The sequence below is a fragment of the Mycena indigotica genome, assembly GCF_014461135.1.
Source record: "Mycena indigotica strain 171206Taipei chromosome Unknown Mind.scaff0001, whole genome shotgun sequence".
In the NCBI taxonomy this organism is placed as follows: Eukaryota; Fungi; Basidiomycota; class Agaricomycetes; order Agaricales; family Mycenaceae; genus Mycena; species Mycena indigotica.
Window position 1 is genome coordinate 2,574,215 of NW_023503000.1, and position 26,163 is coordinate 2,600,377.

General features: G+C 50.4%; 10 protein-coding genes across 10 annotated transcripts; 5 read left to right on the forward strand and 5 right to left on the reverse strand.

Annotated features, from left to right (window-relative positions):
* Positions 1–3: 3 nt before the first annotated feature.
* MIND_00075300 (Chloride channel protein) lies at positions 4–1,104 on the forward strand (the record flags this gene model as incomplete). The annotated part of the gene is made up of 3 exons (XM_037357712.1): positions 4–439; positions 490–572; positions 622–1,104. Exons 1-3 carry the CDS (start codon positions 31–33, stop codon positions 1,102–1,104), a joined length of 975 nt encoding a protein of 324 aa, XP_037225622.1. The 5' UTR covers positions 4–30.
* Positions 1,105–1,199: 95 nt separating this feature from the next.
* Positions 1,200–4,692, forward strand: MIND_00075400 (Chloride channel protein; the record flags this gene model as incomplete). Its single annotated transcript, XM_037357713.1, has 18 exons — positions 1,200–1,594; positions 1,645–2,017; positions 2,069–2,224; positions 2,271–2,403; positions 2,454–2,486; positions 2,533–2,652; positions 2,700–2,750; positions 2,801–2,813; positions 2,861–2,954; positions 3,001–3,153; positions 3,204–3,407; positions 3,456–3,500; positions 3,558–3,666; positions 3,710–3,834; positions 3,893–4,039; positions 4,087–4,276; positions 4,327–4,581; positions 4,631–4,692. The coding sequence occupies 18 exons, from the start codon at positions 1,200–1,202 to the stop codon at positions 4,690–4,692; spliced, it is 2,658 nt and encodes an 885-aa protein (XP_037225623.1).
* Positions 4,693–4,817: 125 nt separating this feature from the next.
* On the forward strand, positions 4,818–8,476 carry MIND_00075500 (Zn(2)-C6 fungal-type domain-containing protein; the record flags this gene model as incomplete). The annotated part of the gene is made up of 12 exons (XM_037357714.1): positions 4,818–4,929; positions 4,978–5,424; positions 5,871–6,018; positions 6,066–6,098; positions 6,150–6,714; positions 6,761–7,100; positions 7,150–7,444; positions 7,498–7,648; positions 7,693–7,810; positions 7,862–7,905; positions 7,959–8,380; positions 8,428–8,476. The coding sequence occupies 12 exons, from the start codon at positions 4,818–4,820 to the stop codon at positions 8,474–8,476; spliced, it is 2,724 nt and encodes a 907-aa protein (XP_037225624.1).
* Positions 8,477–8,519: 43 nt separating this feature from the next.
* On the reverse strand, positions 8,520–9,552 carry MIND_00075600 (uncharacterized protein; the record flags this gene model as incomplete). Its single annotated transcript, XM_037357715.1, has 6 exons — positions 8,520–8,527; positions 8,577–8,795; positions 8,847–9,331; positions 9,380–9,441; positions 9,491–9,496; positions 9,550–9,552. 6 exons carry the CDS (start codon positions 9,550–9,552, stop codon positions 8,520–8,522), a joined length of 783 nt encoding a protein of 260 aa, XP_037225625.1.
* Positions 9,553–9,625: 73 nt separating this feature from the next.
* MIND_00075700 (uncharacterized protein) lies at positions 9,626–10,588 on the forward strand (the record flags this gene model as incomplete). Its single annotated transcript, XM_037357716.1, has 4 exons — positions 9,626–9,932; positions 9,981–10,126; positions 10,176–10,357; positions 10,405–10,588. Exons 1-4 carry the CDS (start codon positions 9,653–9,655, stop codon positions 10,586–10,588), a joined length of 792 nt encoding a protein of 263 aa, XP_037225626.1. The 5' UTR covers positions 9,626–9,652.
* Positions 10,589–10,629: 41 nt separating this feature from the next.
* On the reverse strand, positions 10,630–21,268 carry MIND_00075800 (uncharacterized protein; the record flags this gene model as incomplete). Its single annotated transcript, XM_037357717.1, has 21 exons — positions 10,630–11,893; positions 11,943–13,535; positions 13,582–13,925; positions 13,977–16,514; positions 16,564–16,919; positions 16,965–17,083; positions 17,142–17,331; positions 17,377–17,736; positions 17,790–18,002; positions 18,057–18,167; positions 18,214–18,406; positions 18,462–18,632; positions 18,679–18,950; positions 18,995–19,490; positions 19,542–19,701; positions 19,749–20,162; positions 20,209–20,345; positions 20,395–20,600; positions 20,649–20,831; positions 20,883–21,050; positions 21,103–21,268. The coding sequence occupies 21 exons, from the start codon at positions 21,266–21,268 to the stop codon at positions 10,630–10,632; spliced, it is 9,654 nt and encodes a 3,217-aa protein (XP_037225627.1).
* MIND_00075900 (COX17-domain-containing protein) lies at positions 21,104–21,684 on the forward strand (the record flags this gene model as incomplete). The annotated part of the gene is made up of 3 exons (XM_037357718.1): positions 21,104–21,365; positions 21,411–21,499; positions 21,546–21,684. Exons 1-3 carry the CDS (start codon positions 21,354–21,356, stop codon positions 21,682–21,684), a joined length of 240 nt encoding a protein of 79 aa, XP_037225628.1. The 5' UTR covers positions 21,104–21,353.
* Positions 21,685–21,711: 27 nt separating this feature from the next.
* On the reverse strand, positions 21,712–23,681 carry MIND_00076000 (T-complex protein 1 subunit gamma; the record flags this gene model as incomplete). Its single annotated transcript, XM_037357719.1, has 7 exons — positions 21,712–21,938; positions 22,033–22,364; positions 22,421–22,601; positions 22,647–23,365; positions 23,416–23,495; positions 23,540–23,601; positions 23,654–23,681. The coding sequence occupies 7 exons, from the start codon at positions 23,679–23,681 to the stop codon at positions 21,712–21,714; spliced, it is 1,629 nt and encodes a 542-aa protein (XP_037225629.1).
* Positions 23,682–23,764: 83 nt separating this feature from the next.
* Positions 23,765–24,554, reverse strand: MIND_00076100 (DUF1746 domain-containing protein; the record flags this gene model as incomplete). The annotated part of the gene is made up of 3 exons (XM_037357720.1): positions 23,765–24,153; positions 24,204–24,459; positions 24,510–24,554. 3 exons carry the CDS (start codon positions 24,552–24,554, stop codon positions 23,765–23,767), a joined length of 690 nt encoding a protein of 229 aa, XP_037225630.1.
* Positions 24,555–24,938: 384 nt separating this feature from the next.
* On the reverse strand, positions 24,939–25,942 carry MIND_00076200 (DUF1746 domain-containing protein; the record flags this gene model as incomplete). Its single annotated transcript, XM_037357721.1, has 5 exons — positions 24,939–25,258; positions 25,306–25,360; positions 25,404–25,605; positions 25,660–25,747; positions 25,798–25,942. The coding sequence occupies 5 exons, from the start codon at positions 25,940–25,942 to the stop codon at positions 24,939–24,941; spliced, it is 810 nt and encodes a 269-aa protein (XP_037225631.1).
* Between the last annotated feature and the right edge of the window lie 221 nt (positions 25,943–26,163).

The following is a 26,163-nucleotide window of genomic DNA, read 5'->3' on the forward strand; positions in this document are numbered from 1 at the left end:
TCACCTGTTGTCACCAAAACGAGACGAGCGATGTCGAAAGACTCGGCTCTTCATTCACTCCCTTCCTCCTCTCATAAGCCATACTCGATCCCAGCATACCTCGCACCATCCACCTCGTCTTTCTCCATTCCGTTGCGCGGGTCTGTCCCCCCTGTTGTCATTGCCAATGCTTGGAGACCGCCTGTTGTTGTTGCACCACAAGTACCACCGCCGAAGAAAAGGAGCCCTGAAGAAGAAGAAATTATCTCGGCCACCGCTGCTAGGTTTCAGGAAGCGTTAAAGCAAGACCATGCAGCCCTCGTGAATATCGACACAACACCCTTCAAGAATACACTTGATATGGTTCATCGTCTACTTCCATTTCACGTCCTTTGTCAACCTCGGGAAGACCGCAAGGGCAAACGGAAAGCCTCGGATAGTCTTGAAGCTGAGATTTCAGGTCTGTCTTAGTCCGTTGTTTCCACTGCCGTTGCTGAAACTACGATGAAGAGACCAAGGTTGCCATAGAATGCGCCAAGCGAAAACGCAAGCTAGATGAAAGATTCAGACGCGCTAGAATACGTCCAGGGAAGGTCTGTGGCATGTCTCACAAGCGAGATAACACACATTGAAGGTCTCCAGCGATTGGCTCCTGCCGACCAAGAAATAGGCCTTGCTAGTATGTTTGCGGATGATGTTAGAGCAGAGATCTCAGCATTCACGTCGGAAATACGAGTGGCTAGGGCGCGCCTTGACAATGAAAGACGAGCGAAAATACCTCCTCAGGGTCCTCCTCCCCCACCGAGTTATCCGACATACGCCTATCAACAAACTTACCCTGGACAAACGGTCTTCTCTGCTGTTCCAGCTCCACAACCAACTTTGCCACTGGTCATCCCAGTACAACTTCCAAGAAAGATGCTCGCAGCTTTGAATGCTGCTAACATCCATCCAGTTGACGCGTCCAGTCTTGTTCCCGGAACACCTCATCCACCAGCAGTTTTACGCAGTACTTCAGAGGATGGAGAATCGTTGATTCTAGAGTTTAGCTCTCAGCTTTTACCCATTATAATGAGTCTACTTCGTGATACATCTGCTGTAGCAGCTGCTAGTGCTAGCGTATAGAACTTTGTTACAACTTGAACATATGCCCAATATGTCCCTGTCAGTGATCCGGCTGGCGCTTTGGTTTTGTTTGACGTCCTCCTACTGCACATACCATGAGCGACCACTTCGCCCCTTCAACAACAACTTGGCGGAGAGAGAGGTTAACAAGGGTCGGTAGCAGCACGACTCTTTCTCGAAGGCCAACAATCGAGCAAGACACTACCGAAAGCACAACTCTTCAACCATCGCAGAACCATGGTCGCTCCTATGGCACAGTTCCTCGCCGAGGCTTGAAGCTTCCGCCCATTACACTTCCCAGTGGAATATCAAGTCCCCGAAGTGGCAATTCAATTCGCATTCGATCCCCTTCAGTGTCCGCTTTTCGTGACCTCGCTTACTCTCGTTTGAGTTCCCAGCGCCCAATCAGCGCCTACGATGCACCAGCTCGCGACAAATTCGTAGACGATGAAACTGCTAACGACGCCCGGATAAACGGTATCCGTGTTTGGTACGTGTTTGTTCACCAACCCCCGACATTTTAGTTGACTTCTCTTTCAGGTACTCGTCCTTTTCGTCCATCGATTGGCTGCATGATGCGATAAAGGACTCTCTTCGCTTCTCCAGACTTCGAAAAAGGACGTCTTGGCGCGCCCGTGTGAGACTCTGGCTTGACAAGAGCTTAGGGTGGATCATCGTTTCCCTCGTCGGGTTCCTGACAGCTTGTGTCGCTTTTCTCGTCATTCGGGGAGAAGCCTGGTTATTCGATCTCAAAGAAGGGTACTGCACAACCGGTTGGTGGAAGTCCCGTCAATTCTGTTGTCCTCCTGCAGCCGAGGAATGCTTCGCCTTCGAGAATTGGGCAGAGGTGCTCCTCCACAAGGACTCGTTTGCCGAAAACTTTGTCGAATACATCTCGTACTCTGCCGTGGCGGTGCGTCTATACCTTTTCTTCTTAAGATTTGCGCCTCATCTATTTCGACAGCTGCTTCTCGCAACCTTATCATGCCTCTTGACATTATACCTGACCAACTCGACCACATTCGTCACCCGGAAGGAATCGGGTGTCCTGGCGCCTGGCTTTGCAGATGCACCTGATCTTCCTGGTCGTGAAAAGCCCAACCGCAAAGTCATGTACTATGTGGGTAATCAAGATTTTTCAGGGCTGCGTCCGCTAACTAGAATAGGCTGCTGGTAGTGGTATTCCTGAAATCAAGACCATTCTTTCTGGGTTCGTGATTCACGGGTACCTCGGAGGCCGCACCTTGTTCACTAAGTCCGTCGGCTTGGCACTGTCTGTTGCTTCTGGTCTCTCTCTCGGTCTGTCATTGCCCCAATCGCCGCTGATTCTTCGTTGATCATTGTGACAGGCAAGGAAGGTCCATTCGTTCATATCGCCAGCTGTATGTATTTCCTACCTTTTCGATGGCGATAACTGATCTGAGGTAGGTATCGGCAACATATGTAGTCGATTCACAACCAAATACGAGAACAATGAGGCGAAGAGACGTGAAATCCTGAGTGCCGCATGCGCTGCTGGTGTTGCTGTAGCTTTTGGTGCCCCAATAGGTCGGTCATGGGCCGCTCAAGCAATATCATTTTTACACTTTCCGCAGGCGGTACCCTATTCAGTCTGGAGGAAGTGAGCTATTACTTCCCGCCAAAAGGTGCGTCGTCTAGACCTTCACTCATGTTACCGGTGCTCAACTAGTTATAGTGATGTGGCGAAGGTACGGCCTACCAATTTTGCTGTCATCGCAGTCTTAGTTGTGTCCAGTTTCTTCTGTGCAATGATTGCGGCCCTTACTTTGAAAATTCTGGATCCGTTTGGGAGTGGCAAACTTGTGCTATTCCAAGTTACATACGACAAGGCATGCAATGTTCTCACTGATTTAATTGACCACTGATGTGAAGTAGGACTGGCACGCCTTCGAACTTCTCCCATTCCTGCTCCTCGGTGTTTTCGGTGGTGTCTACGGAGCCTTCTTCTCCAAGGCTAATTTCCGCTGGAGTAGAGATGTACGGAACAAGACATGGCTCAAGTTCCACCCTGTAGCCGAAGTCATGCTGGCAAGTGATTTACCTGGACGACGGAAATCTTTTCAATTGGACTTTTGCAGATCACACTCCTCACATCTGCATTGTGCTTCCTGAATCCGTACACCCGAATGAGCGGACCACAGCTCATTTTCGAACTCTTTGCGGAATGTCGACCTGGGTCATTCAATCCTCTGTGTGTGGTAGACCCAGGGTCGTTCCAGGCTGTTTGGCCTGTAGCTCAGGCAGTTCTTGTCGCCATGCTGGTCAAATCTGTGCTGACGGTTGTGAGTAAATTTTTCGTCCGCCTTTGGATGACGATTCCAAGCCCATAGATCACTTTTGGGATCCGCTTACCTGCAGGGATTTTCATCCCAACCGTAAGTCTTTTATCTCATTAAGACTTGTTTTTTCTTGTTAACCTGATCCTTGTCTAGCTCGGAGTTGGAGCGTGCGCTGGAAGAGTTGTAGGAATTCTTATGCAGTCGTTGCAGGCTCAGCATCCGGACTCGCGATTGTTCCAAGCTTGCGGTGGCGATATGAACTGTAAGAGCTTCTACCTCAAAGACATCTTTTGACGCAGATGAAGGCATTATACCTGGACTATATGCCATGGTTGGTGCAGCAGCGACTTTGTCAGGCGTCACCAGAACTACGATTTCCCTCGCTGTCATTATCTTTGAACTCACAGACTCTTTGGCTTATACTGTTCCCGTGAGTAATCTCCCCAATTTTTGTAATCCAAAAAGTGGACTGAATTTTTTTGCTTCAGGTTATGCTTGCCATTCTGGTCAGCAAGACCGTCGCAGACGCTTTGGAGCCAAAAGGCATCTATGACCTCGTAATCGACCTCGTCCAGCTGCCATATCTGGATTCGAAACACGAATACTTGTGGGGAAGTCTGCAAGTGAATGATGTGGTAAGCAATGCTATGTCAAACGGATGATTCCTTGACATCTTGAGTAGACTGTCCGGGATGGCGAAGTTATCCACCTGGATCAGACCAATACCGTACGGAGCCTCATTGAGCAACTCCAAAGTCTACTCTCCGCCGGTAATGATGACAGTGGATTCCCCATTTTGCAGAAGGAGCGGGGTGAGAACAATTCGAGGATGGTTGGCTATATCGGCGCGAATGAATTGGAACACGCTCTAAGTAAGAGCAAGATGTTTTTGGTTATATTTCGCACTAAATGATTACTATAGGCATTATCGCGGACGACCCAGACGATGAGGTTCATTTCCATCCAGAACTGTCGCATCGTGGTGGCTACGCCTCTGCCTCGTTCTCTTCCCTGCTCGAAAGTGGACAACATAACGATACTGACCCCTTCGATCTCAGCCTATACATGGACCAAGCACCAATGACAGTCCAACTGAACTCACCCTTGGAGCTGGTCAACATGTTCTTTGCCAAACTGGGCGCTCGATATGTCGTGGTCACAGATGCTGAAGGTTTCTGTGAGTAAAAGCAGAACGACGCTCACAACCTTGACTAAATTTGGGACAGACGAAGGCTTGATAACAAAGAAGACGTGGGTTGCCTTCCTTTCGACTTTGGACGAGAAATAAGCAATAATGGACCTTTGAAACGATACCCTGGATAATTCGTAGCATATGCCTGTCATGTAAATTCCACTGCAGATAATGTTGGCTCAAGTTATGGTCACACGTGACACCTTTAACTTCCGTCCGCCATGGCTAGCGCAGGACTCGGTGTGCCCGTAAAACTACTGCACGAATCTCTCGGACACATCATCACTGTCGAGCTCAAAACTGGGGCGATGTATCGAGGAAAATTGGCTGAAGGTGCGTCACGGCGATTGGGGCCATTCTCAACTCATCATCTACTAACAGCGGAGGACAACCTGAACATCTCCTTAAAAGACATTACCGTCACTGGTCGCGATGGCCGCGTATCTCAATTAGATCAGGTCTACATTCGCGGGAGTATGGTTCGCTTCTTCATCGTGCCTGACATGCTGCAAAACGCGCCAATGCAAGTTATCGAATGTGTTCTCCACTCTCTTTTCTTTCTCACTTTGGATGGTAGGTTCAAACGCGTGGGACCCAACGCGATGAGGGGCAGGGGTATCGGCACAGCGAGAGGAAGAGCGACGATTATGCGAGGTCAGTCTCAGACTTGTTTGCCTTTCACACTCGATATTGACATTTCTGGTTCTAGCAAATGGTGTGTATCTGATCTCAACAGACTCTCTCTTCTATCCACTGATGTTATTTGTAGCCCGTCGTGGCCGCGGGTCCGCCCCAACCCCATCGCGCGGTATAAGACGGTGAAGGAGGGTAGAGTTACTATTTTGTGTAGTTGTGTTTGTTCTTCCCTCTCTTGTAATCTCAAAAATCAGACACTCTGCCCTTAAAACTCCAATCGCCTTCTGCCCATTGCTTCACTGGTTCATGCTTTGGCCCGTTTTGCTCTCCCGTCCGTGGGTTTACATCACCCTCAAAGTCAGGTTTGAGAGGCTTTCGTGCGTCAGGATGGAGTTCAAGTTCTTCTTGGCTGGCGGTAGTTGTGGTACCAGCATCTCGTTGTAGTCGCTCAAATTCGCGCTGTTGTTCGCGTGGAAGCGGAATGGGCGCTGGGCGGGAGAAAGTAGAGAGGCTTCGGAAGACGTTCTTGGCAAGAGACATTTTACTGGTCACGCCCTTAGTATGACTCTCGAATGTACCCTTCCACCTCGAGTATTTATAGCAGCTAATGTCCTTCCCCTCGCTCATTGGCCGTTTAGGCGAATCAAATAGAGCGGTTAGGCAGGTCCGCGCTGTAAATCGCGCCTGCGATGCCTGTCGACGAAGGAAAACGCGTTGCGACGGGCCCAAACAGGTCAACAGTGTTTGCTCCAGCTGCCGTGTCCTGGGAAAGTCATGCACATACCTGTAAAGTGTCATTTTGACGAGCTGTCGTTCTGACCTATTCTGGGCAGTGAAGCATCAACTCCTCGAGGGCCACCAAAAGCGTTAGTAGCCTATTTGCAAGTGAAACCTTTTTGACCTGATCGGCTACACAGTTATGTTACCGCACTCGAAGATAGGCTTGAACAACTCGAGGAACTGCTGCATCACGTCCGTCCGGATGCCGATTTCAGCTCTGAACTTGGACCCCCTATTGTCCGTGGCTCATGGAAAGACGACATCGGAGGCAGCAGCAGCAGCAGCGCTGGCAAAGCAAGTGCGCGATCACGGCGACCAAGCTCACCACCACGGACAAGCATTCGCTTCACCTCCCATCTTGCACTCAACTCTCACTGGAGACAGGACAATTCTGACTCTGACGACTCCGACGAGCTCAACTCATCCGACTCGGAGAACATGGCGGACGTAATCAAGGGTGACTTGCGCAAACTCACTGCGACCTATGACCAAGGCAAACGGTCCTCTGGCGATGATCCACTCGATACTATCACCACACGTTTTCACGGGAAAAGTAGTTTGATTAGTCTTATTGACATGACCAGGCGCTACAGAGAGCTCTTCATCGAAGAGGAGAATAAGCAACAGGACGAGCAGAAGCCTAAAACACTCAAGGATCATTATACCCCCACCCGCAGGAATGAATTCTGGGAGCCTCTTCCCGTGTGTTTTTTCATTAGATCATATAGGGCCAACTGAACTTTCCTAGTGGGAGGTAGAATGGGAACGATCTACTACTGATGTCCACCAAATTGGGTCCCTCGTCAAAGAGTTTCCTCCGGATTCACTCGCGAGTGACCTCATCAACATCTATTTTGCATCCGTCAACCCACAACTGCCTCTCCTCCACCGCCCGACTTTCGAACGTCAGTTCCAGGAAAAGCTGCACCATCGCCACCATTGGTTCGCCTGCGTGTGCCTCTCGCTCTTCGCCGTTGCCAGTCGCTGGAGCAATGACCCCTTGGTTCTACCCCGAAACTGCAGACGAACCACCTCCGGCGGGTTTGATTGGAGTGAGGCGGGACGTCACTATTATTCTCTTGCAATGGGTAGTTTCCCGCAATTTATCCTACTTCCGACTCTCATAACCGTTCACAGAAATCCATCGCTCAAAACGCACCCTTCTCTACCCCGCATGTTTGGAAGAGGTCCAAACATTCAGCCTCATTGCATTCTACCTGCGCGGCTCGGCTTCGCACCCGTCTGCCGCCTGGATATTTGTCAGCATCGGGCTGAGAAAGGCACTGGATGTGGGTGCCCATCGTCAGAAAATCTACAGCGACACGCCTAGTGTAGAAGAGGAGCTTTGGAAAAGAGCGGTGTGGTGTCTGATCGCGTACGACCGCTTTGGCAGCGCGATACTGGGCCGTCCATGTGCCCTTGACGAAGAGGAGTATGACTTTCACTCAAGACCATCATTTTTGGTTCACTAATCTTTTACTACAGCTTTGACCTCGATATGTGTCTAGAAGTCGACGACGAATTCTGGGAGGCGGATCCTCCGTTTAAACAACCGAGCGAAATTCCCTGCCGCATCACGTACTTCAATCTCTGGCTCCGATTAGCGCAAATCGTGACCTTTACTGTGAAAACAATTGTACGGTCTTCTTTTTTCCTCTTATGTCTATGCACTCGTTTCAGTACGCGATCCCCAATCCTGCGGCGCTGCTAGGAAGGATAGCAAAGGTCCGCACCGAGGAAGTCACCGCCCAGTTGACACAGTCGCTGCAAGATTGGCTTCATTCAGTGCCCGACTACTGTTTGTCTCACGTTATCTTATCGCACCGCATTTTTGATGGTATCTTGACAGTGCGTTGGTCGCCTCAAATCGAGGATGAGGTGTTTGCAAACCAGGTGAACTTGAACGCGCTTTTGTCTCTGTTCAATCTCCAATGCGCTATCCCTAGTCAGCATGTTTGATCGCGACGTACTATCTGGCGGAAATCCTGATTTGGCGGGCATTCATCCCACCAGTCCCGACCCCAACGATGCCAAACCCGCCCGCCCATCACATCAACTCGTCCGTTCCCGCGCTTAGCTACTGCGTGACCTCTGCGCGCTCAATAACACAGATCGCTGAGGTCCAATGTGCCCGTGGCTGGAGACACGTGCCTATCCTCATAGCGGTTGGCCAACTGGCGGTAGGAATCCTCACCTTAGCTGTATGGGATGCCAAGTCTCAGGGCCATACCGGAAACCACAGGAGGATATTCGAGGACGTTAAACCCCCGCCAGCGCAGACAGTTAGACTGCTGATGGACGATATCAACACACTGATCAGGTCGCTAGAGGTGGTCGGTGGGCATTGGGAAGAAGTGACCAGCTTGATGTAAGAGAGCCGGCGAACAGAGCAAAACAGACTGACTTTTGATGCAGAAACACTTTGAAGGATGCCCTTCCCAAAGAGGCATTTGATCATCACTGAAAGGCAGTCTATATAACATAGCAAGCCAATATGGAGTACAATATTATACAACTGCAGAGCAAATTAGTGTGGAGGGGGCACATATGACAAAGGAACACACGGAGGAGAGCGTTGATGCAGCCATCGTTTTCGGGGTTGTTCGTTATTTGGGCATACTTGCCAAACACGACCTTTCCACCGGTCGTTACCATGCCCAACTCGGAGACATTGACCTCGATGACGGTTCCCTTGGTCATGACGCCGAGTTGGGTGTACATGGGTGACTGTGGATTTTTCTTCACGCCAAGTATTTGGAGTTGGAATGTTGCTTTGAGGTCGGCTGCAACGGCATAAGAACTAGGTGAAAAAAAATGAAAGGACTGGAACGCACGATGTGTTACATTCGCCTTTTTGTACCGCAGAGCCATCGGCCGAATAAACCTTTCCATCTTGACCGGTTTCCGCGTGAAGCCCTCGCCAACAAAGGTCGCTTTCGTCACCATCCGCTTCCACGCCTTGCTCTTGCTCTTCCCCGTCTTCATCACCTTGAACATTTCGTCCTCCGCAATGCCCCGGACCTTGGGCAGCGGGACCGCGTATTTGGCAGCCTTGTCCTTCCGCTTTTGCTTGATCGCACTCGACAGCGCCTTGGCGTCCTTCTGGCCTTCACGATCGAGCAGGTACGTGGGCAGCGCACCGTCTGGCACAGCCCCCGAGTCGGCCTGCTTGACATTCCGCTCGTCGTGCGCCTTGAGCGTCTTTTTCAGTTGGACCTTCTCTGCATGTCGTTTGGCATGTAATATCTTCGCCTTCAGCCCGAACGCTTTCTGAGCAATGGCAGAATCCCGGTGAGCCGCGCGGGCCTCCCGTTTCCGCCTATTTTTCACTCAGTGTGTTGCACACGAGTAATATTGGAAAACTCACTTGCGTTCAAAATGATCTAACCTCCGCCCATGTCGTTTGATGTGCTCCTCGATGTACTCGTTCTGTAGGAGCGTCGGTAATGAAAAGGAGACGTTAAATAAGTGCACAGACCTGAGGCTGTAAAACAAGAAAAAAATGAGTTTCTGCACGCAACCGAACGGATCACTCACCATCTGGGTGGGAGAGAAAGAGGAGTCACCGTCACAGAACAGAACGATGCGGTCACGGATTACGTGATGGAGTGCCACGACCTATCACTTCCCCAAAAATCCTATGTGGCAAGACCAGTACGGCGCTTCGTCGTCGCAAGGCCCATACTACGGCGGCCAGCCTCACGGCGCGCCACTCCAATTTTATACTCCTGCCCCCGGCCAAGGCGATCCCAACGCGTATTACTCGGGCACACGCTCGAATTTAGACGGAAATGTTGGAGCTCAGGGAACTATTGGAGGCGACAGGCCTGCCGGGTTTGAGGGAAATATTCAGCCGTCAGGAGGCTGGTGGACTGCATTTGGGACGGGTGGTTTTGAGGGGGAGCCGCCATTACTAGAAGGTGCGTCGGCCGGCCACGTTACAGCTCTTTCCAATTCTCCCTCCCCAGAGCTGGGAATAAACTTTTCGCATATCCGTACAAAATCACTGACGGTGCTCAACCCGCTGAGCAGCGTCAACGAGCACATAATGGATGATGCTGATCTGGCTGGCCCTGTCTGTGTCTGTTTCTGTTTTGCACTTTGTCTACTGCTCGTAAGTTGGCCGTCGGTCTCCTTCTTTTGCTGTACTCACCTGCGTCAAGTCCGGAAAATCCAACTTTGGATATGTCTATGGCGTTGGCTTGCTCGGGTCACTGTCAATATACACACTCCTCAATCTCATGTCCGAGCAAGGCATTGACGCCTATCGCGTTGCCTCCGTCCTTGGCTATTGTCTTCTACCTCTGGTTGGCATTGGTGTTTATAGCGTCATGTTACCACTCGAGTATGTGCTAACACGCAGTTGTGTTGCTGTTGCTTACCTTTTCTCAGTGACGTGTTCGGCTACGTTCTCTCTCTTCTCTCCATCCTTTGGTGCACCTACTCGGCATCTGGAATATTCGTCGCCGTCTTGCGCATGTCCGACCAGCGTCTCCTCGTTGCCTATCCCATTGGCTTACTCTATGGTTGCTTTGCTCTGTTGAGTATCTTCCGAGGGCCTGTCACAGGCAAATAGAATCTACAGTTGGTCTTACACGATTAATAATGAATGCTAAATTAACCACCACCACGACTCCCCGCCAGCAATTGTCGCGTGTACAGTTTGAGCAGACTTTCCATGATCTCTTCCATCGGGCCAGTCGCATATTCGTTGACGTATTGCGGGAACGAGTCTTCAAGATTGAATCCCGCCTTCTTCATGAAAAACGGATGCATCACATCAGGTGTGGCCTCTCCCAGTTGTCGCATTGTCAGTCTCTCGATTTGTCGCCGCCTTGGTCGATAGACAAGTCCAGCCTTTTCAGTTGAACTTGATGGGTCATTAGTGTCTTGTGAAAGCATTGCTGAATTGTCGCTTGGAGGGTGTGCGAGAGTCGCAGACTTGACTGGTGCCCGAGTGGGTTTCGCCAGTTCGCTCTGGATTTCCGCCATCTTGCGACGAGTACCAGTTGGGGCCGCTGAAGCAACCGTTGTGCGCCATTCAGCAGTCGCTTTGACTTGATCCATCTCCCGCGACAAGTTCTTTCGCAAGAGGGTCAGCCAGGAATATAGTGACACGTTCAGCGAGATGTAGATGTCCTCAAAGTTCTGAGCACCGCGTCTGTTGAATCGGCTGTCGAAGTCGTAGTCAAGAGCGCGAGTTGAAATGGCCTCTGTTTTCTCTTCGCTGATCATGTGTATTTCCATCGAAGGCAGCCCCACGATAATGGCCTCGCTGGCGTCTTTAACTAGAGGCGCCATCCATTCTGCTCCCACAGTCGCGATGGTCGGGGGAGCAAGATGCCCCAACTGAGTAAGCCGCGAAATCGACATGTACGAGAAAGACAGTTTGAGGTCACGATGGGGCGATGCATCCGACTTGACCAAACGCTCAAGTTGCGCACCAACATCATTGCCAATGAACTGCGCCATTTCCAGGTCACCTACTGTCCGTGGGAAAACGACCAGACGCAAAGTGCCCAGTCGAAGGCTGAGACGCTGCTTCACGACATAAGAAAGCCCCGCATCCGCCTCTTTGAATCGACTTTTGGCAGACACGAGCATGGCTTCCGCAACAGCCGACAACGGATTGTCTGGATTTGGGGTTCGACTGAGATGGAATGTCTTTGACTCTCGACTTGCCCCTTCGCGTTGGGCTTCTAGATTTGCCTTGAACTTGTTCCCGTATGAAAGCAATTTGGGAATGGTGCCAACAGTCACAACAGCGACAACTTCAGGGCTGGCAACTGACGCAAGCAAGCGAACCACCCGATCCGTAGAACCTGCTTCTGTTGAGAGACCGGACCAGTCATCATAGATATCAACTTCGATGGGTTCGGCTCTGCATCAGAAATCAGCTTCAGCTGGCAAAAAGAGTAAGACATCTTTACCGATAGAAGAGCAGTTTTTGGTGGTCTGACTCCAGAACCGCGACAAGAGCATCAGATGTCATTCTCAGCTCCAGCATACGGTTGTAACCTGCGTCACTACTTGTTGGGGTCCTTCGAGTTGTCTGGAAGATACAATTTGCAACGCTGGCGTGACCAGACAGGTTGCCTCTCGCGCCAATGGAAACATCGGAGACTGAAAGTAGGACATCGTTGAGCTCCTCCGTGATTTTAGTCTGCGCCATCGCTTCTCGGAGGTCCAAGGTTATCGAACTGATGGATTGGCCAAGGTCAACTTCAAGACTGATTTGTCGTATGCGAATCAACAACAGAGTGGTGAATTCATGGGCCACTGCTGTTTGCGGGATACTGTCGGCCACAGATTTGGATACTGATTGTGTGTCGACTGCGGCGCTCGAATTGAAGATGGGAATTCGATCTAACCACACGGCCTTGAAACATAAAATATCCTGCAATCGGGAGAATCTGACGGCGCCGAGAATTTCCGTGTCGAGTACAAGGGAGACAGAGCTGACCGACTTGCCGGGAGAAATTGCAGTTTTGGCAAATGTTACAGAGAAGGTCAAATTCCGCATGTCCAATTTGGCGCATTCTTCGCTCAAGAATCCATGTTTCAGCCCAACATTGAGCCCGCCAACACTTCCTGTAAAAGTCACCTTACGCTCCCAGGGCGAAACATGGAGAACGAATCCCCCGCTGTCCCAATGCAGTCCAGCAATAACATTGACATCAGGCTGGCAAGTCAGCTCGAGTTTCGACTGGTCTATCCGCAAGCTGAAAACCATTTGGAAGCGTTGCTGTGGTTGTATCGCGACCTCGGTTGTTGGCTTCTTAACTGGGAGTTCGAGTTGTTTCGTTTGAACACTGGGAGTTGATATATCAAAGGTCTCAGGAAGGACTACGCCTGATCGTCTGCTAGCCTGGCGCATGCGTGTTTCAATGCGGCTGACCAGTTCCGTCAAGAATGGAAGCAATGTCGTCGGTCGGAGAGTGTTTTGGCTGGAATGGACAGTGCTCTTGAAGACCAAGATGGACGGCTCAGAGTCCGAATTGTTTCCCACTTTTTGTGAGGCTGGTGTGGCACGGTACTCTGCCCACACCGAGACAACCGGCAAATTGAAGACATCTGCGCCCATGTTGATGACTTGTGCGTCGGTGGGTTGACCGTTGATGTAGGATGACGAGGTTGCGATGGATACTTCAGAAGCAGCCCTGTTGTAGGCGCGTACTTTGCCGCTCAAAAACACGAGTGACGCGAAAACATTCGATGTCGGAAGCGCAGGGTATTGTTGAGCAGCGGGAGTCACAGATGGAGTCGTAGCACGTGGCAAACTTGCACTCAACCTGGTCACTCGCTCTTTGCCTTGCTCATACACGTCAATGATCGAAAAAATATAATCGGGGATGCTTGAGTCCAGATCCAAGATAAATCCGCTAACTGTGGCACGCATCCAAATGTTGCGAGCAGAGACAAGTCCAGCAGACCGAAGCTGGGCAGTCATTTCAGGATAAATCAGACGATTACGGGTTTGATGGTTTTGGCCAGAGAAATCTGCAGCAACCGACTGCCGGAATCTGCAAAAGGCTTGAGCTGCGATCACGTGAAATTATGTAAACCGACCGAGATACAAACTGGAAAGACAAGTCCTGCATCTTGGCTTCGCCAGACTCGCCGCGACGTGTCCCGAATTTGATGCTCTTGATCGAGAATAAGAATGCTCTCACTGCACTCGTATCTCCAGAGCCTGATTGTGGGAGTTCGAGGGTAGGGTCGTGAATGAGTGGGAATGCGACACCAATGTTGTGTATTGACAGGTTGATGTAATAAGACTTGAGCCATGTGGACGTCTCCTTTTCCTGATCGTCCTTGACGTCGACTTCAAAGGTTTTCAGAATACTCTGAGCCTTCTCCTTGAACGCAGCGAGTTCGACGGCTCGCTGCTCTTTGCGGTCCCACATTTCTGCCTGTGTTCATGTCAGCAACACAACTAAAAGACGGAGAAAACTTGACAGTACCTGTATATGATCAACGAAGTCGCCAACCTCGCCAATAGAACTGGGCTGCATGACTGCATGAATTTTTGTGATTGTCGTCTGGAGAACATTTTCCACATCCTCATCTGCACCGCTCTCACCGCCCTTGACCTCCAGATCAACAATGACAAAGGCTGATCTGCGCTGTCGGTTGAAAGTGGCGTTTCGAGGCTCTGCAACGGCCCTGGGGGCCAGTGACAAGGCCAAGTCAGTGAGCGTCACCGACCAGGTTCGGCGAGACAGGTTGTCGATACTCCCTCCAATATCAAAGCATTCGAGGAAAAATGTGGACGAAAGGCCTTCGAGGCCAATCCGGAACCCTCGCATCTTCAAGAAGCCGGAATACTTCAAGGAAGACTGGACCACCGGGGCCTGCTTGGTCAGCTTGGGGGCCGGTCTCGCCGCTCGAGTTTCCTGGACCAGCTTAACAAGGTCATTAAAGTCCTGCCCGAATTTCTGCTGCACCGCAAGTAGCGTGTCCCAATGGGCCGGCTTGACCTTAAACTCCAAGAAGTCGACGAGCACGGTGGTGTGGAGCTGCAGGCCATTGTTTTCCCCAGATAAAGTGACCGATGGGAATTGAACTTTGAGCTTGGTATCGCGAGCAACGTCAAATGTATTCGACTTGGAAGTGATGCTGAACACCTGCGAGCCAAATCGCAGCCCAAAAGAGGTCTTCAATCCGCTTGCAGAGTTCAAGAACGCGATGATATCGAATACTCTCCAGGACAGCCAGGTGCCATGCATTACTTGCAGAGAAACGCCAAATGAATTCACATGACCGTTGATTTGGACACTCGGTGCGCGTTGCGTGACCCGCGAGGGAGTAGGTGATAATGGTTTCATTGGCGCTCGCTGCATCTCAGCGACCAGGTCTTTGATTGTTGCCTCAATCCCAGGCAAGTAATCCGCTCGCCATTCTTGGACAAACCGGTACAGCCGAAGAGCACTACGTGGGACATTGAAATGGAAGTCCCCGATATCAAAGACAACACGAATTTGGGACGCTGCAGTTGCCTCATAACCCACGAGGGTGTTGGTTTTGCAAGCCGAGAGTGTGATGGAGGCTAATATGTCCTGTAGCGTCCGCACAGATGGATCTGTGGGAGAGCGTGCTCGCACGAAAAGTTGCTTGAAACTTGTGGAGATATTGATGGACTGTGGCAAAGAATTATTACTCCGGGTGAGCAAAGTTGATGCCACTCGCAAGCCTGCAAGACCAAATTCAAACGTGAGATTCTCAGCCGCCGCCTGAATCTGTATGTGGTCCATACTGGCAGTGAATGTGATGGTCCTCGACGATGACTCTTTCGACCGAGTCTTCGTCCTGCGACTACTGTTCCCAACATTCGAGAAGTGTTTCCGCTGAACCCGCAAGATCTCTTGAGCGAAAGGCATCAACCGGGGCGAAATGGCAACATGAATGCCGCTTGTCGACAAGGAAAGCGCAACGTGCTGATGAAGAGAACGCGCAGGATGACCGAGCGACACCTGAGATATGCCCATCAACGAATACCCATGAGCAGCCTCGGAAAAGTCTGCGGTCTTCAGATGCATTCGCAGGACCACATCAGTCAGACCAAATTCGCTGGCAAGACCGCCCAATGGGTCTTGGAGAACGAGAGCAAATCTGGTGAGTTCGAACGAGGCTGAAACAGTCGGATATGATGGAAGCGGCGACTCCTCCGGAACTGACTTGAGTTTGGGAAAAAGGGAATATAATGAAGTAATGGGGTCCTCATGCAAGGTGTCCACATCTAGGGTGGCAAGGCGAGCCTTCAAGAGCTCCTCCAACTCGGAGACATTGGAGTTCGACAGAGAGAAACTGTTGGGCAGCATCTCCCACAGACAATTGCGCAAATGGAAGATGAAGCGAAAGCCTGCATCTAGACGAAGTGCCTGAGGCAGACCAGTCTGAACAAGGAAGGAAGGTTGGATGGCTAAAAGTGGATCCACAACGGAAGAGGTGCGAGAAGCATTGAGTATGGAGTGCACGACATTGTACGTCACAGTAGATCGGTGTTTTTGCCATCTTTTTGCAGTTACGACGAGATCTTGCACGGTGGTCGCAACCGCGCTGCCAGTTCGCGCCATATATGCCAGACTGCGATGACCGATCTGCAAAGTAGTTGCACCAAGAACAGCACCAACATGTGCCTTTGATAAATTGATGCCTGTGTCCGACAAAGATATTCGAGCAACGTCATGGGCGTCCTCCAAGTCTGGTATTGCTGCGCTCAATTCGAGGTCGATATTCCCAATTTTCACATCAAAAGTCGTTCCAGATCCTCGTATGTGGATATCGCGTGAGGAGAATACCATAGATGCAATGCCACTAGTCGGCACACGCGTTGTCGTTGGGGAATTACCATCAAACGCCGTCACGTGATGTAATACACGGAATTGGACGAGGGATAGCTGCACGTCAAACAGACTGATACTCTTGACTTTGTTCTGTTTGCCAAAGCTAGACATATAATTATCCAGAAGGGCATCGACAACCAGCTCAGGACCAGTTCTCTTCGAAAAAATGTGAGCATCTGATCAAATTGTTAGCATCATGACGCACAAGTTGGCCGAAATCGGATGCAAGGCTTTCTAAAACTGCGGACACCAGCGGAGTTAAGAGTACGTCGACGCCGTTTTTTGAGAGAACACGATATACCGATCGACCCTTCTCTGGATCCAATTTCATAGGTGCGGATCCAGTGAAAGGGGATGATGGAGCCGCTTCGGCACTTGAATGATGTGTCAACGGCTTGAACGGATCAGCCGACACGATCAGATTGGTGTCTGGACTGACCTTGACAACAGAAAACGGCGATCCCTCCCATCTGGATGGGGACTCAAGATAGAGAGCAAGGTATTGACCACAAAGTCGTGAATATTGCTTCAAGTGTGGCAGAGCACGATCGGTTGGGTCATCTGCAGCAGTTCGGAAAAAAGAAAATTAGACACAGCAGAGCATACCCAAGTCAGACCAATCGTCATCAGAAGAGGTTTCTTGGTCTAAATCATCTGTGTCTGATTCATCTCCGCTCATTTGGTCCCCATCGTTTTGATGGATGATGGGTGTGCTCCTCCGCTTGCTACACACAAATTCAATGTATATCATGTCCCTTGCAGCAGCAAACCAGCACAACTTACGCAAGGGCGGCATCTCTATCAGTGTCCAACGCGTCTTCTCCTCCATCAGATTCCGATAGGTGGTTCAGCTTGTGCCAATGAGATGGTTTAGGTGCATGGTGAGCCACTGGTCGTTTCGAGTCGCTCTGATAATGCCGAGCATGGGACAGTCGAGGCTGAGGAAGATAGACACCTTTGCGGTGAGACGACACTAGAGCCCTTTTAGCGCAAGTTTCTTACTTGCCAAGAATCTCACCAGCGTCGCTCATATTACTGAGCATTCGTTTAGCTCTGCTTGTCGACTGATCTTGCGTTGTGACAAATTCGGTTTGCGCGTCAGCTTTCTCCTTCCAGCCAACAGGCGCGGCATAGAGATCCAAATGTACATCGGTTTCCAGCCCGCCCGCCTCCAGCCACCGCCGGTCGGCTGTAGAAGACCGAACGAGCAGCTTGACGAGGAGCGACGGCACGCTGAGCCGTGTGAGCTTTCGATATTGTTTGCCGCCTACGTCATTGATATCCACAGCCAGCCCGCGGGGTAAAGATAAGTGTATCCCACTACGATTAAGGCGCCATGTTACTTCAAGTCCCTCTAGCGACAACTTTAAGAAGGTAACTAATAAAGGAAGGATCAATGAACGCTTCAAAGGGTGGTTGAATTGATCGTACTATCAGGGTAGCTGGGCAGTTGATATGCGGCTGCTGGTGCGTTTGAGACATCCGAAAAGTTGAGCAAGAAGGAATTGATAGCAGCGGACACGATTGCCAGGTCGTGCGCAGAAAGGATAGTCTTGACACATCCAAGCTTAATCTCCCAAATGCAGACATAAGTAACAGTGAGGGGCATAGGCCCGAACAGTCGATTTGCTGTAATGTCAATTCCTAGCCATGGTTGTTTGAGAGAGTAGTAAAAGTAGAGAGAGTCAGAAAGTATACCTTCAATAACGATGATCTCTTTAGGCCGCCGATGGACGCGTGCATCGCTCATCTTCTCCGGGAAATGCGGGTCAATCCACCCAATGAGAGGACCAACATTAAGCGAAAGTTCTAATAAGGGTTTGGATGAGCACTCAACAACAACTTGCTAACGAACCCATATAATAGTCGTGTAACCGGAAATGGACCTGGAGTTCAGGAATTTCAACGACGAGACATGAGCCGATATTTCCCGAGTTGTTGTTAGGGTCACGGAGGGTTGCGGAATCCTCGTATCCAGGCAATCCAGCTGGAAGGACCAGCGTACCATTCTGAAGATCCAAGTCTAGATCGACTTGGAGCATATTCCGCTAGGGTAGGGAAGTATTGCTCAGCAAAATGGTAAAATTGGTCAACTGTACTTACCTGTCCCTCTCGGTATTGCTGCATGACAGGGTCACCCTGGATGCCCCGTTTCCGTTTTTCCAGGTATTCGTATAGCGTTGAAAAGGTCGTGAAAGCGCCAAAATAGTTCGTTTGAAGGATCATAAAATGTCGGATAGACCATCCAAGCCCTTTATATGCAATGTCCCGGACCTGCAGACAGACATAAGTAATGCTCCAAGACTAAGAAGGAATGTACCGTGATACCAAGCTTCAGCTGTTCTACATGGCCCTCTGCGACATCAGCAAAGTATCGATAGGAGCCATCGAATTTGAGTATTCGCGCTTTCCCGATACTATTGCCATCCGGAGGAGCATGCAAAGCCCACGTGTTCCAGCGAGGGAGGGAAAGATTGATGGCAATGTCGGGGACTTCAATGGAGAATGGCACCGTCGTTGATTCGGGTCTGAAGGTATCTGATGGGATGTGGACGACGCTCCGCAAACGGGTGGCACGGGCAATAAGTAAAGCTGTGGTTTATCAGCAGAGACCAAATACATATCAGCAGACAGACCATTTTCCTCTTTGATTAGTGGCTTATCGATGATATTATTGTCGTTAACGTATAAGTTCAGTTCGTAATGGTGAAGGTCGAGCTCGACGGTATACTTGGTTGGAACGAATCGGTGGTAGTCACTGGGCGGACCTGAGGCCCAATCTTTAGCCAGATCGGTAAACATGTTGATGTGGTCTCGAAGGAGGTATAGCACGGGAAGGCGCAAAGATATGCCGAATTTCCATGTTCGCAGTGCATTCCATTCAAGGGGAGAGGGAAGGTCACCCCGAATGCGACACGATTCGGCAGACACAAGTTGGATGTCGTTCAGACTCGAGGTCACTGCAACTGTATCCAGATGCACTTCCAGGACAGATTCATAGCCCGCAGGACCAGCAATCATTGGCAGAATGTAATTGATGGACGAGCGATCGCCAACGGTCACGTGGATAGAAGCTGGGTCGCGTTTCTTTGATCGCCGTTGCATGGATGTCTTGCCGTCCCACTGCCAGTTCTGCAATGTGAATGGATAAGAATACAAGAATCAATATCATATGATCCTGACCTTTGAAGCCTCGCGGAATGGAATGTAAAGTGTCGTATCATCTCTCAACTCCACGAAAACTTGAAGAGCCGTCCAGACGCGTTTGTCTCCAGGTTTCAGTCGTGGAGTTTGCTCAGCATTCTGGTACGTTGCAGGAAAAAATGCTCTTTGCAATTCAGCCCTACGGAGACTGATCAGCGATGGCCCACGCAACACAACCCAGCATACCGCTGACGATCCGCCCATGGGCCATATCGCACAATGCCACTCCTGATGACGAGGTCAACGCCCCACTCTGGACCCATGTCTCCATTCCCTATGTCTCCAGGCCCAATGTCCATAGTATGCGGCAGCGGCGGAACGTCGCCAACAGCATCCGTATAGTAGGTCAACTCTACCACAGGAGCCTCGAGAATCTTGCGCTCGATCGCATACTCGAAAGTCGTAAAATCGGCGCCGAGGGGTGTTTCCTCATCGAGGCTTTTATGCTTTCCGTGACTACGAGACCGCGGGACGCTGTGACTCGCCAGGTCGTCGTTCGTGGGGAATTTCTTGATGAGATTGTAGAGCCTCAATGAACGCCACACTTTCGCAAACCCCTGGTAAGATAGATATGCCGAGATTTGATCTAGCTTAGTGGACCTGGAAGTATTGGCGTTAGAAATCAACGATGCATGGAATGTAGTACTTTTTGATCGGATTCCGGAGGAGCTCGCCTGTCACGGTCATGGGCCCACGGTAGTTCTCATTCTGGACATATCGAACGATGGCTTGTTGGAAAGTAAGGTGGAGCAGTTGCTTGTAAAGATCATGCTTGGAGCGGGACTGTAGAAAAATTCGTATTATAAACCAAAAGAAATCGTGAGTCGCAAACCTGAACGATGCCAAACATTCCTTCGGTCCGCTTGAACTCCGCTACAAGCAAATTGGGAGTGGATGGGTTGCCACAAATGATGGCGCCTTTAGTAACCTCAATTCCAAGCGGTAATAGATCTTTCGGGTCGAGTGTGGGCAGCTCCTGTCGTATCCATTGCCATGCTCGCTGAACAACGGCCGGGACCTGCATAGAATTGACGAAAGCTGTTTTGAATAAATACCGAGAAGTGAGTAACGAAAACAGGTTTCAACCTTGCTGAGCTGACGACTGACGGCCGCCAGTGTCAGTGTTTCGCGAAGCCGGACGACTGGGAGATGTCTTGGCTCCCATCTGGGCAACAATTGAGTCGTAGGCAGCGGTCCTGTTGTACAAGAACCATTCGACACCCTGCAGCGATATTTGCACGCGGCAGGACGGAGACCGGCCATGCTTCGCTGTTTTATCACTGAATGAAGGGGAATCAAGAATTTCGCAGAGACACTTACCGTCGTCCAAAACCCGAGCTGGGGCAATATCATTCTCCGATGCTGGCCGGCGAATCCAGTATCTCCATTCTATCTGTCCCTTGACTATACGGATGGTCTGGTTGCTTGAGTGGTAGGCAAAATCCTTGAAGAGTATACGACCAGCAAGAAGAGAGAAGTGGATAGACCCTTCAACCACGGTCAATGTTATGAGCATGACTACATATAGGAGGCTACGCACCAATTTCAAGCCATATGCTAAACGGGCTCTGGTTCCAATAGAGGACCCGGAATGCGAAGCCAAGTGCGAAGGCAAGAATGCGATTCAGGTAGAAGAAGTGAAGCAGCAGCACCAGCACAACCACAATACAAGCAATCAGGAGAAATTGGTCGAATGCATGGTTCATGGGCCTGCGACCGCGTTCCGGTTATGTGGAGTTGTGAGCAGGAGCGACAGTCACATGACCCGCCTGATTCCTCCGACCCGCGTCCATGTTCGAAAAAGTGAGCGATTACCAACCACAACTTCAGGCCGCTGACGGAGCCAAGATAACTTCCTGGTGGTCGCCCTCTCCGGCTGCGCCTTACGACCCCACAAATCCTAAAATGAATCCGCTCAACCCGCAAGGCCTCAAATCGTAGGTAACAGGCCACATACTGGTGCAAATACTCGATTCCCCGTAGATGTTGTGCCTGCCCCGATACCAAGTCTGCACGCGACGACTGTTTTCTCTCCTCCGCCAACGGAGAATCAGACGAGAAATGCAAGCAACTGGTCGAGAATCATCTAGCGTGCATGCGGAGTCTGGGCTTCAAACTATAGAGAAATAATAATTTTTTTTTTCGTCTTCTATTGTGCTTCCATCATCTCCTCCGGTGTTGGTCCACCTCCTTGTTCCCGGTCTTTCCTAACAGCTTGGACAACATCGTCGACTCGGAGGAGCATGCGCGCCGCTTCCACAGCGGTTTTAAATGTTTGGATCAATAGAGGAATAAGTACAACATCGAGGAGGGAAAAGCAACACCAACCTTTACGCTCGCTGATTCGTACAACCCGAGTGTCTTCATGTCTACTACCTGACCTGTTTCGCCGTTGATACCGCATGAGCTCTCTCCATTAGCATGCTTGGCCTAAAATCATCAGAGCGAGCTTTCGAGAAATAGTTTGGACTGACCCGTAGTTCTGTGAGTATCCGTATGACACTGGCGCCGCTGTTCTCAGCCAGAGTCCGCGGAATAACCTGCATGGCGTCCGCTACAGCTCGATATGGCCAGCCTTCCACGCCCACAATACTCTTTGCCTTGGCCTGCAAACCGACACTGATCGCCATCTCCGTGGCCCCACCGCCCGGCACAAGGAATGGGTTGAACACGACATTTCTTGCCACACTCATGGCATCGGCCAGATTCCGGTCAATCTCGTTCAAGATGTCTTTGGAGGGACCGCGCAAGAGAATGGTACATGCTTTGGGCGACCTACATTCCGTCAGGAAGGCAAAGTATCTGAGATCATCATCAGAAAAAAATGTGTGTGTGTGGGGCTGAGGAGGACACGTAACTCGTCCCCAATTTTGTCGATATTAAAGAGACCACATTTTGTGCCAACATCAGATTCACGCAAGTCTTCAACCCGGTTAACTATAGTCGCGCCGACAGCAAGAGCGATGCGGTTGTTGTCCGACTTTCTTACTCGTCGGAGGGCAGAGACGTTATGTTTAACCAGAATGTGCTGCGCGGTGTCTGAAAGCCATTAGTCATGGAATTATACCTAGCGCTAAATCGCACCTGAAATGCCCTTCTCAGTGATGACCAAGTCAGGCTTGAATTCCAGTATCCGCAACACCAGTGATTTGACCTGCTCCTCCTCTATCTCTTGAGCACGGCCAAAGTCGACCTCCTTGGAGAATTCCATGTTCGTTTGGCTCTCTCCCTTCTTGTACTCGAGTGGGCAGTCGAGCAAGATGACACGCGGGTTCGCGATCCTTCGCCGCATTTGGGGATGTGTAATGTCCTTGTTGAGCATCACCCCACTGAGGACCTGACTCTGCTCGATTTCGCCTCCAGGCACTTTTTCGACGCGTGCATACCGCTTGATGTCCACTGTTTTCAACCCGTTGTCGTCCTGAGCCACAGTCCTGACCGCATCGAGGGCCAGTTTGCACATAAGGTCCGACCAGCGCATCACGAATTTTGTGCCGATTGAAGTTTTTATAAGCGCGAGCATTTCCTTGTCGTTGGTGGTGTCGATGGGCACTGATATCTGCTTGACGATTTCGAGTGCATCGTTAAGCGCCTTGTTGTACGCGGAAATGATGACTACTGGGTGGATGTCGCGTTCCAGTTGGGCCAACGACTGCGCCAGAATTTCGCCCGCGAGGATGATCACACTCGTCGTCCCATCACCGCATTCCTCGTCTTGCGTCCGACTCAGCTCTATCATGTTCTTTGCTGCTGGATGTGCGACGTCGATTTCGCGTAGGATAGCATTCCCATCGTTGGTCAGTCTGCCGCGATATGTAAGCCAGTCCACAGAAAGAAAAAAAAGACAACGCACAGTATACCCCCCATCGGATCGAGAATCATCTTCAACATGGCCTTAGGCCCCAGACACGTCCTAATGACATCTGCAACAGTCTTCATGGGATGAGGGCCAACGCAAAAACCTAGAAAAACTTTACTTTGGCGGCAGTTATATTCGAGATCTGGGCTTTGCGACCTGACTGCCTTGCAGGCGCCGTGTCTGACAAGAATTACTAACACCGAAAAAAAGATATGGACAAGACACGGCGCACTCATAACGAAGACCGGAGTTTGGGACATGGCCAGGATGAAAGTCTAAGCGAAATATCTTGTGACAACAACGTTACGGGGCAAAGGGAGCGTCATCAAGTAAAATACACGTATTATCCATCTAAACCACCTGGTATCCTTCCACCGCGTTGTTCATTTGTCTCTGTGTTTCTTCCTGTTCGTCCTGGAGGGACACCTAATAGCACTCGCAATCCTACAGCAGGCAATGGCCATGGAGTCGTATTTGGTAACGGTAGCCCGTCTGCAGGCAAATTCCTGATCATTGCTGGGGTGGGCGGAGTCCGTAGCCGGGCAACGACAGAAGAAAAGTGTAGATCGAGGGCATAGGGCGGGTGTGGTTTGCCCACATTTTCGGAATGGGGGTCAGGGCGAGGCTCTTCACGCATTAGGGAGGTTTCGTAGGTGATGATAGTGAGGAGCATCTGGAGAAACATGATGAAAAGGTCGAAGGTGATAAGTCGCACTTTGGAGGGGACAAATGCTGTGACTGGTGCTCAGACTCGCTGTCGTTGCGGCTGGTGGAGAGCGCACCTGTACCAATAAAATCAAGTATAACGACTCTGTCGGAAGCAGGGGCGGTTGCATGATTCCACATAATGAGACCATGGAGGCCAAGCAGGATGCCAAAGAATATGCGCAATGACCATGCTGGGTCTTGATCTCGAGGCTTTGAGCACTGAGATTGCGCCAGACAGCGGATGAGGAGAGTAGTTAGAGGAAATGGGTCTCCGACGACATTCGAGTTGAAAAAGCCGAGAACGTGTAGTTGGTACAAGAGATTGTCAAACTGCGTGCTCGTCAATGAATCTGCAACTCAGACCTAATCCGCTGGCATACCGACTGGACGATGTGTTTTCGCTGGGCATAACGCCGCTTGTTCATATGTATTCACAACTCTATGCGAACTCGCATGGAGTCGGGTGAGGGCAGGAAGAGAAACCGCGTTTGTGGCGTGACCGATGTAAATCATGACTTCGCACCGATAGCGTAAGCAGTTTTAACATGCCTCTCATTCCAAAACTCTTGCGCGCGACTTCTATGTCCACCATGATATCATAGATGAGAGCCTGGATGGTCCCGTTCCTCCCTGATGAATCCTACAACCAAAAGTCTATTTCTGCGCTGTAAAAGTCGGTTCCGATTTCATGGAGAATATGGCCTCAGCCCTTGGAGGGATTGACATGGGTTGAGAAGATGAAAAATGAACAGCGTATCAATATTCTACACGAAACAAAGTTCTCGCCGTCAGTGACGGTCAGTCATACGCTATGGCTCCGCCTTTGAATTATGGTCCTTGGCCTTGACATTGGGAGATGCAGCAGCATGAGGGTCTTCGTAAGCTGGATAGGTCGAAAGCGACGTTCGTCTGAAGTCTGGTCCCTCAACATTGTCGTCATAAGGGTCAAAATCTTCAGCGTGTGGTGTGTTAGTAGCATGAAGTGGAATGCTGTCATGCTCAGACGCGTCTTTTATACTCGAATAACGAGCACTCGCCCGAGCACTCATTCTGCTGATGCGAGAGGCCCGAGTATTCCGTTTCTCGCGCTGGATCTGGTTGACATAGCGCGCCACGATAATCGCTCCATCTGCTCAGAATGAGTGAAGGGAGTCAACAACAAGAACATTCACGTACACATCTCAGCCAATAACACTCCCGCAGCAACAGCGCCATATACTCCGAGGCCCACCTGTACTCCATCAGCGGCGTTTCGATTTTGGCAACAAACTTGCCCTAAACAGATTCGTGCACTGGTTTTGCGCGTCGGCATTCTGTATCGCCAGCTGACACGCCTTGTTTTGGTCCGTAGTCGACACATGAACCAGCGTATAGAGCAGAAATGCCGCAACGCCGAGGTTGAGCACAAAATGCACGTAGATAAAATAGGCGTAGATTTGCACAAAAAGTTGTTTGCGCACAACGGCGCCTACAAATCTACGCAAGTTGATTGGGAAAAACGGCGTTAAGGGTGAGGCAAAGGCAACGCACCCAAGCATTGAGGCAACAAACAATAGAGTTTCAACCAGCCCAGCGATAACAAGTGCAGCCTTTTCCTTGCTCGTCAAATTAAGCGCAGCTTGCCAGAACTGAGTCGACAGACAAATTAGAATAACAAACGGAGCTCACTGGACACTTCAAACCACAACAAAATTGACAGTATCCCTGCGAAGAGCATGCCTAGCACGGACATGATCATCACCCCCAACCGTACTCTCAAGCAACAGCAGAACGTCGTGCCCCCAAAGAAGAGCTCCCTGAAGCTGAACGCCATGGGAGAGAAATGGTAGTCGCGCAAGGCAATGCATCACACAGGCGTGTTGTTGTGTTGTCGGCGTGACGGATTTTAGGTGCTATTGTTATAACGCCCACGTGACACATAGGGAACAAATCCACCCAATCTGAAATCAGCAATCAGCAAAGATAGTCCACCTAATAAGATTATATGCAGTGGGTGGTATGTAGCAATGCGCGTAGGTCGTGATAGGTAAAACA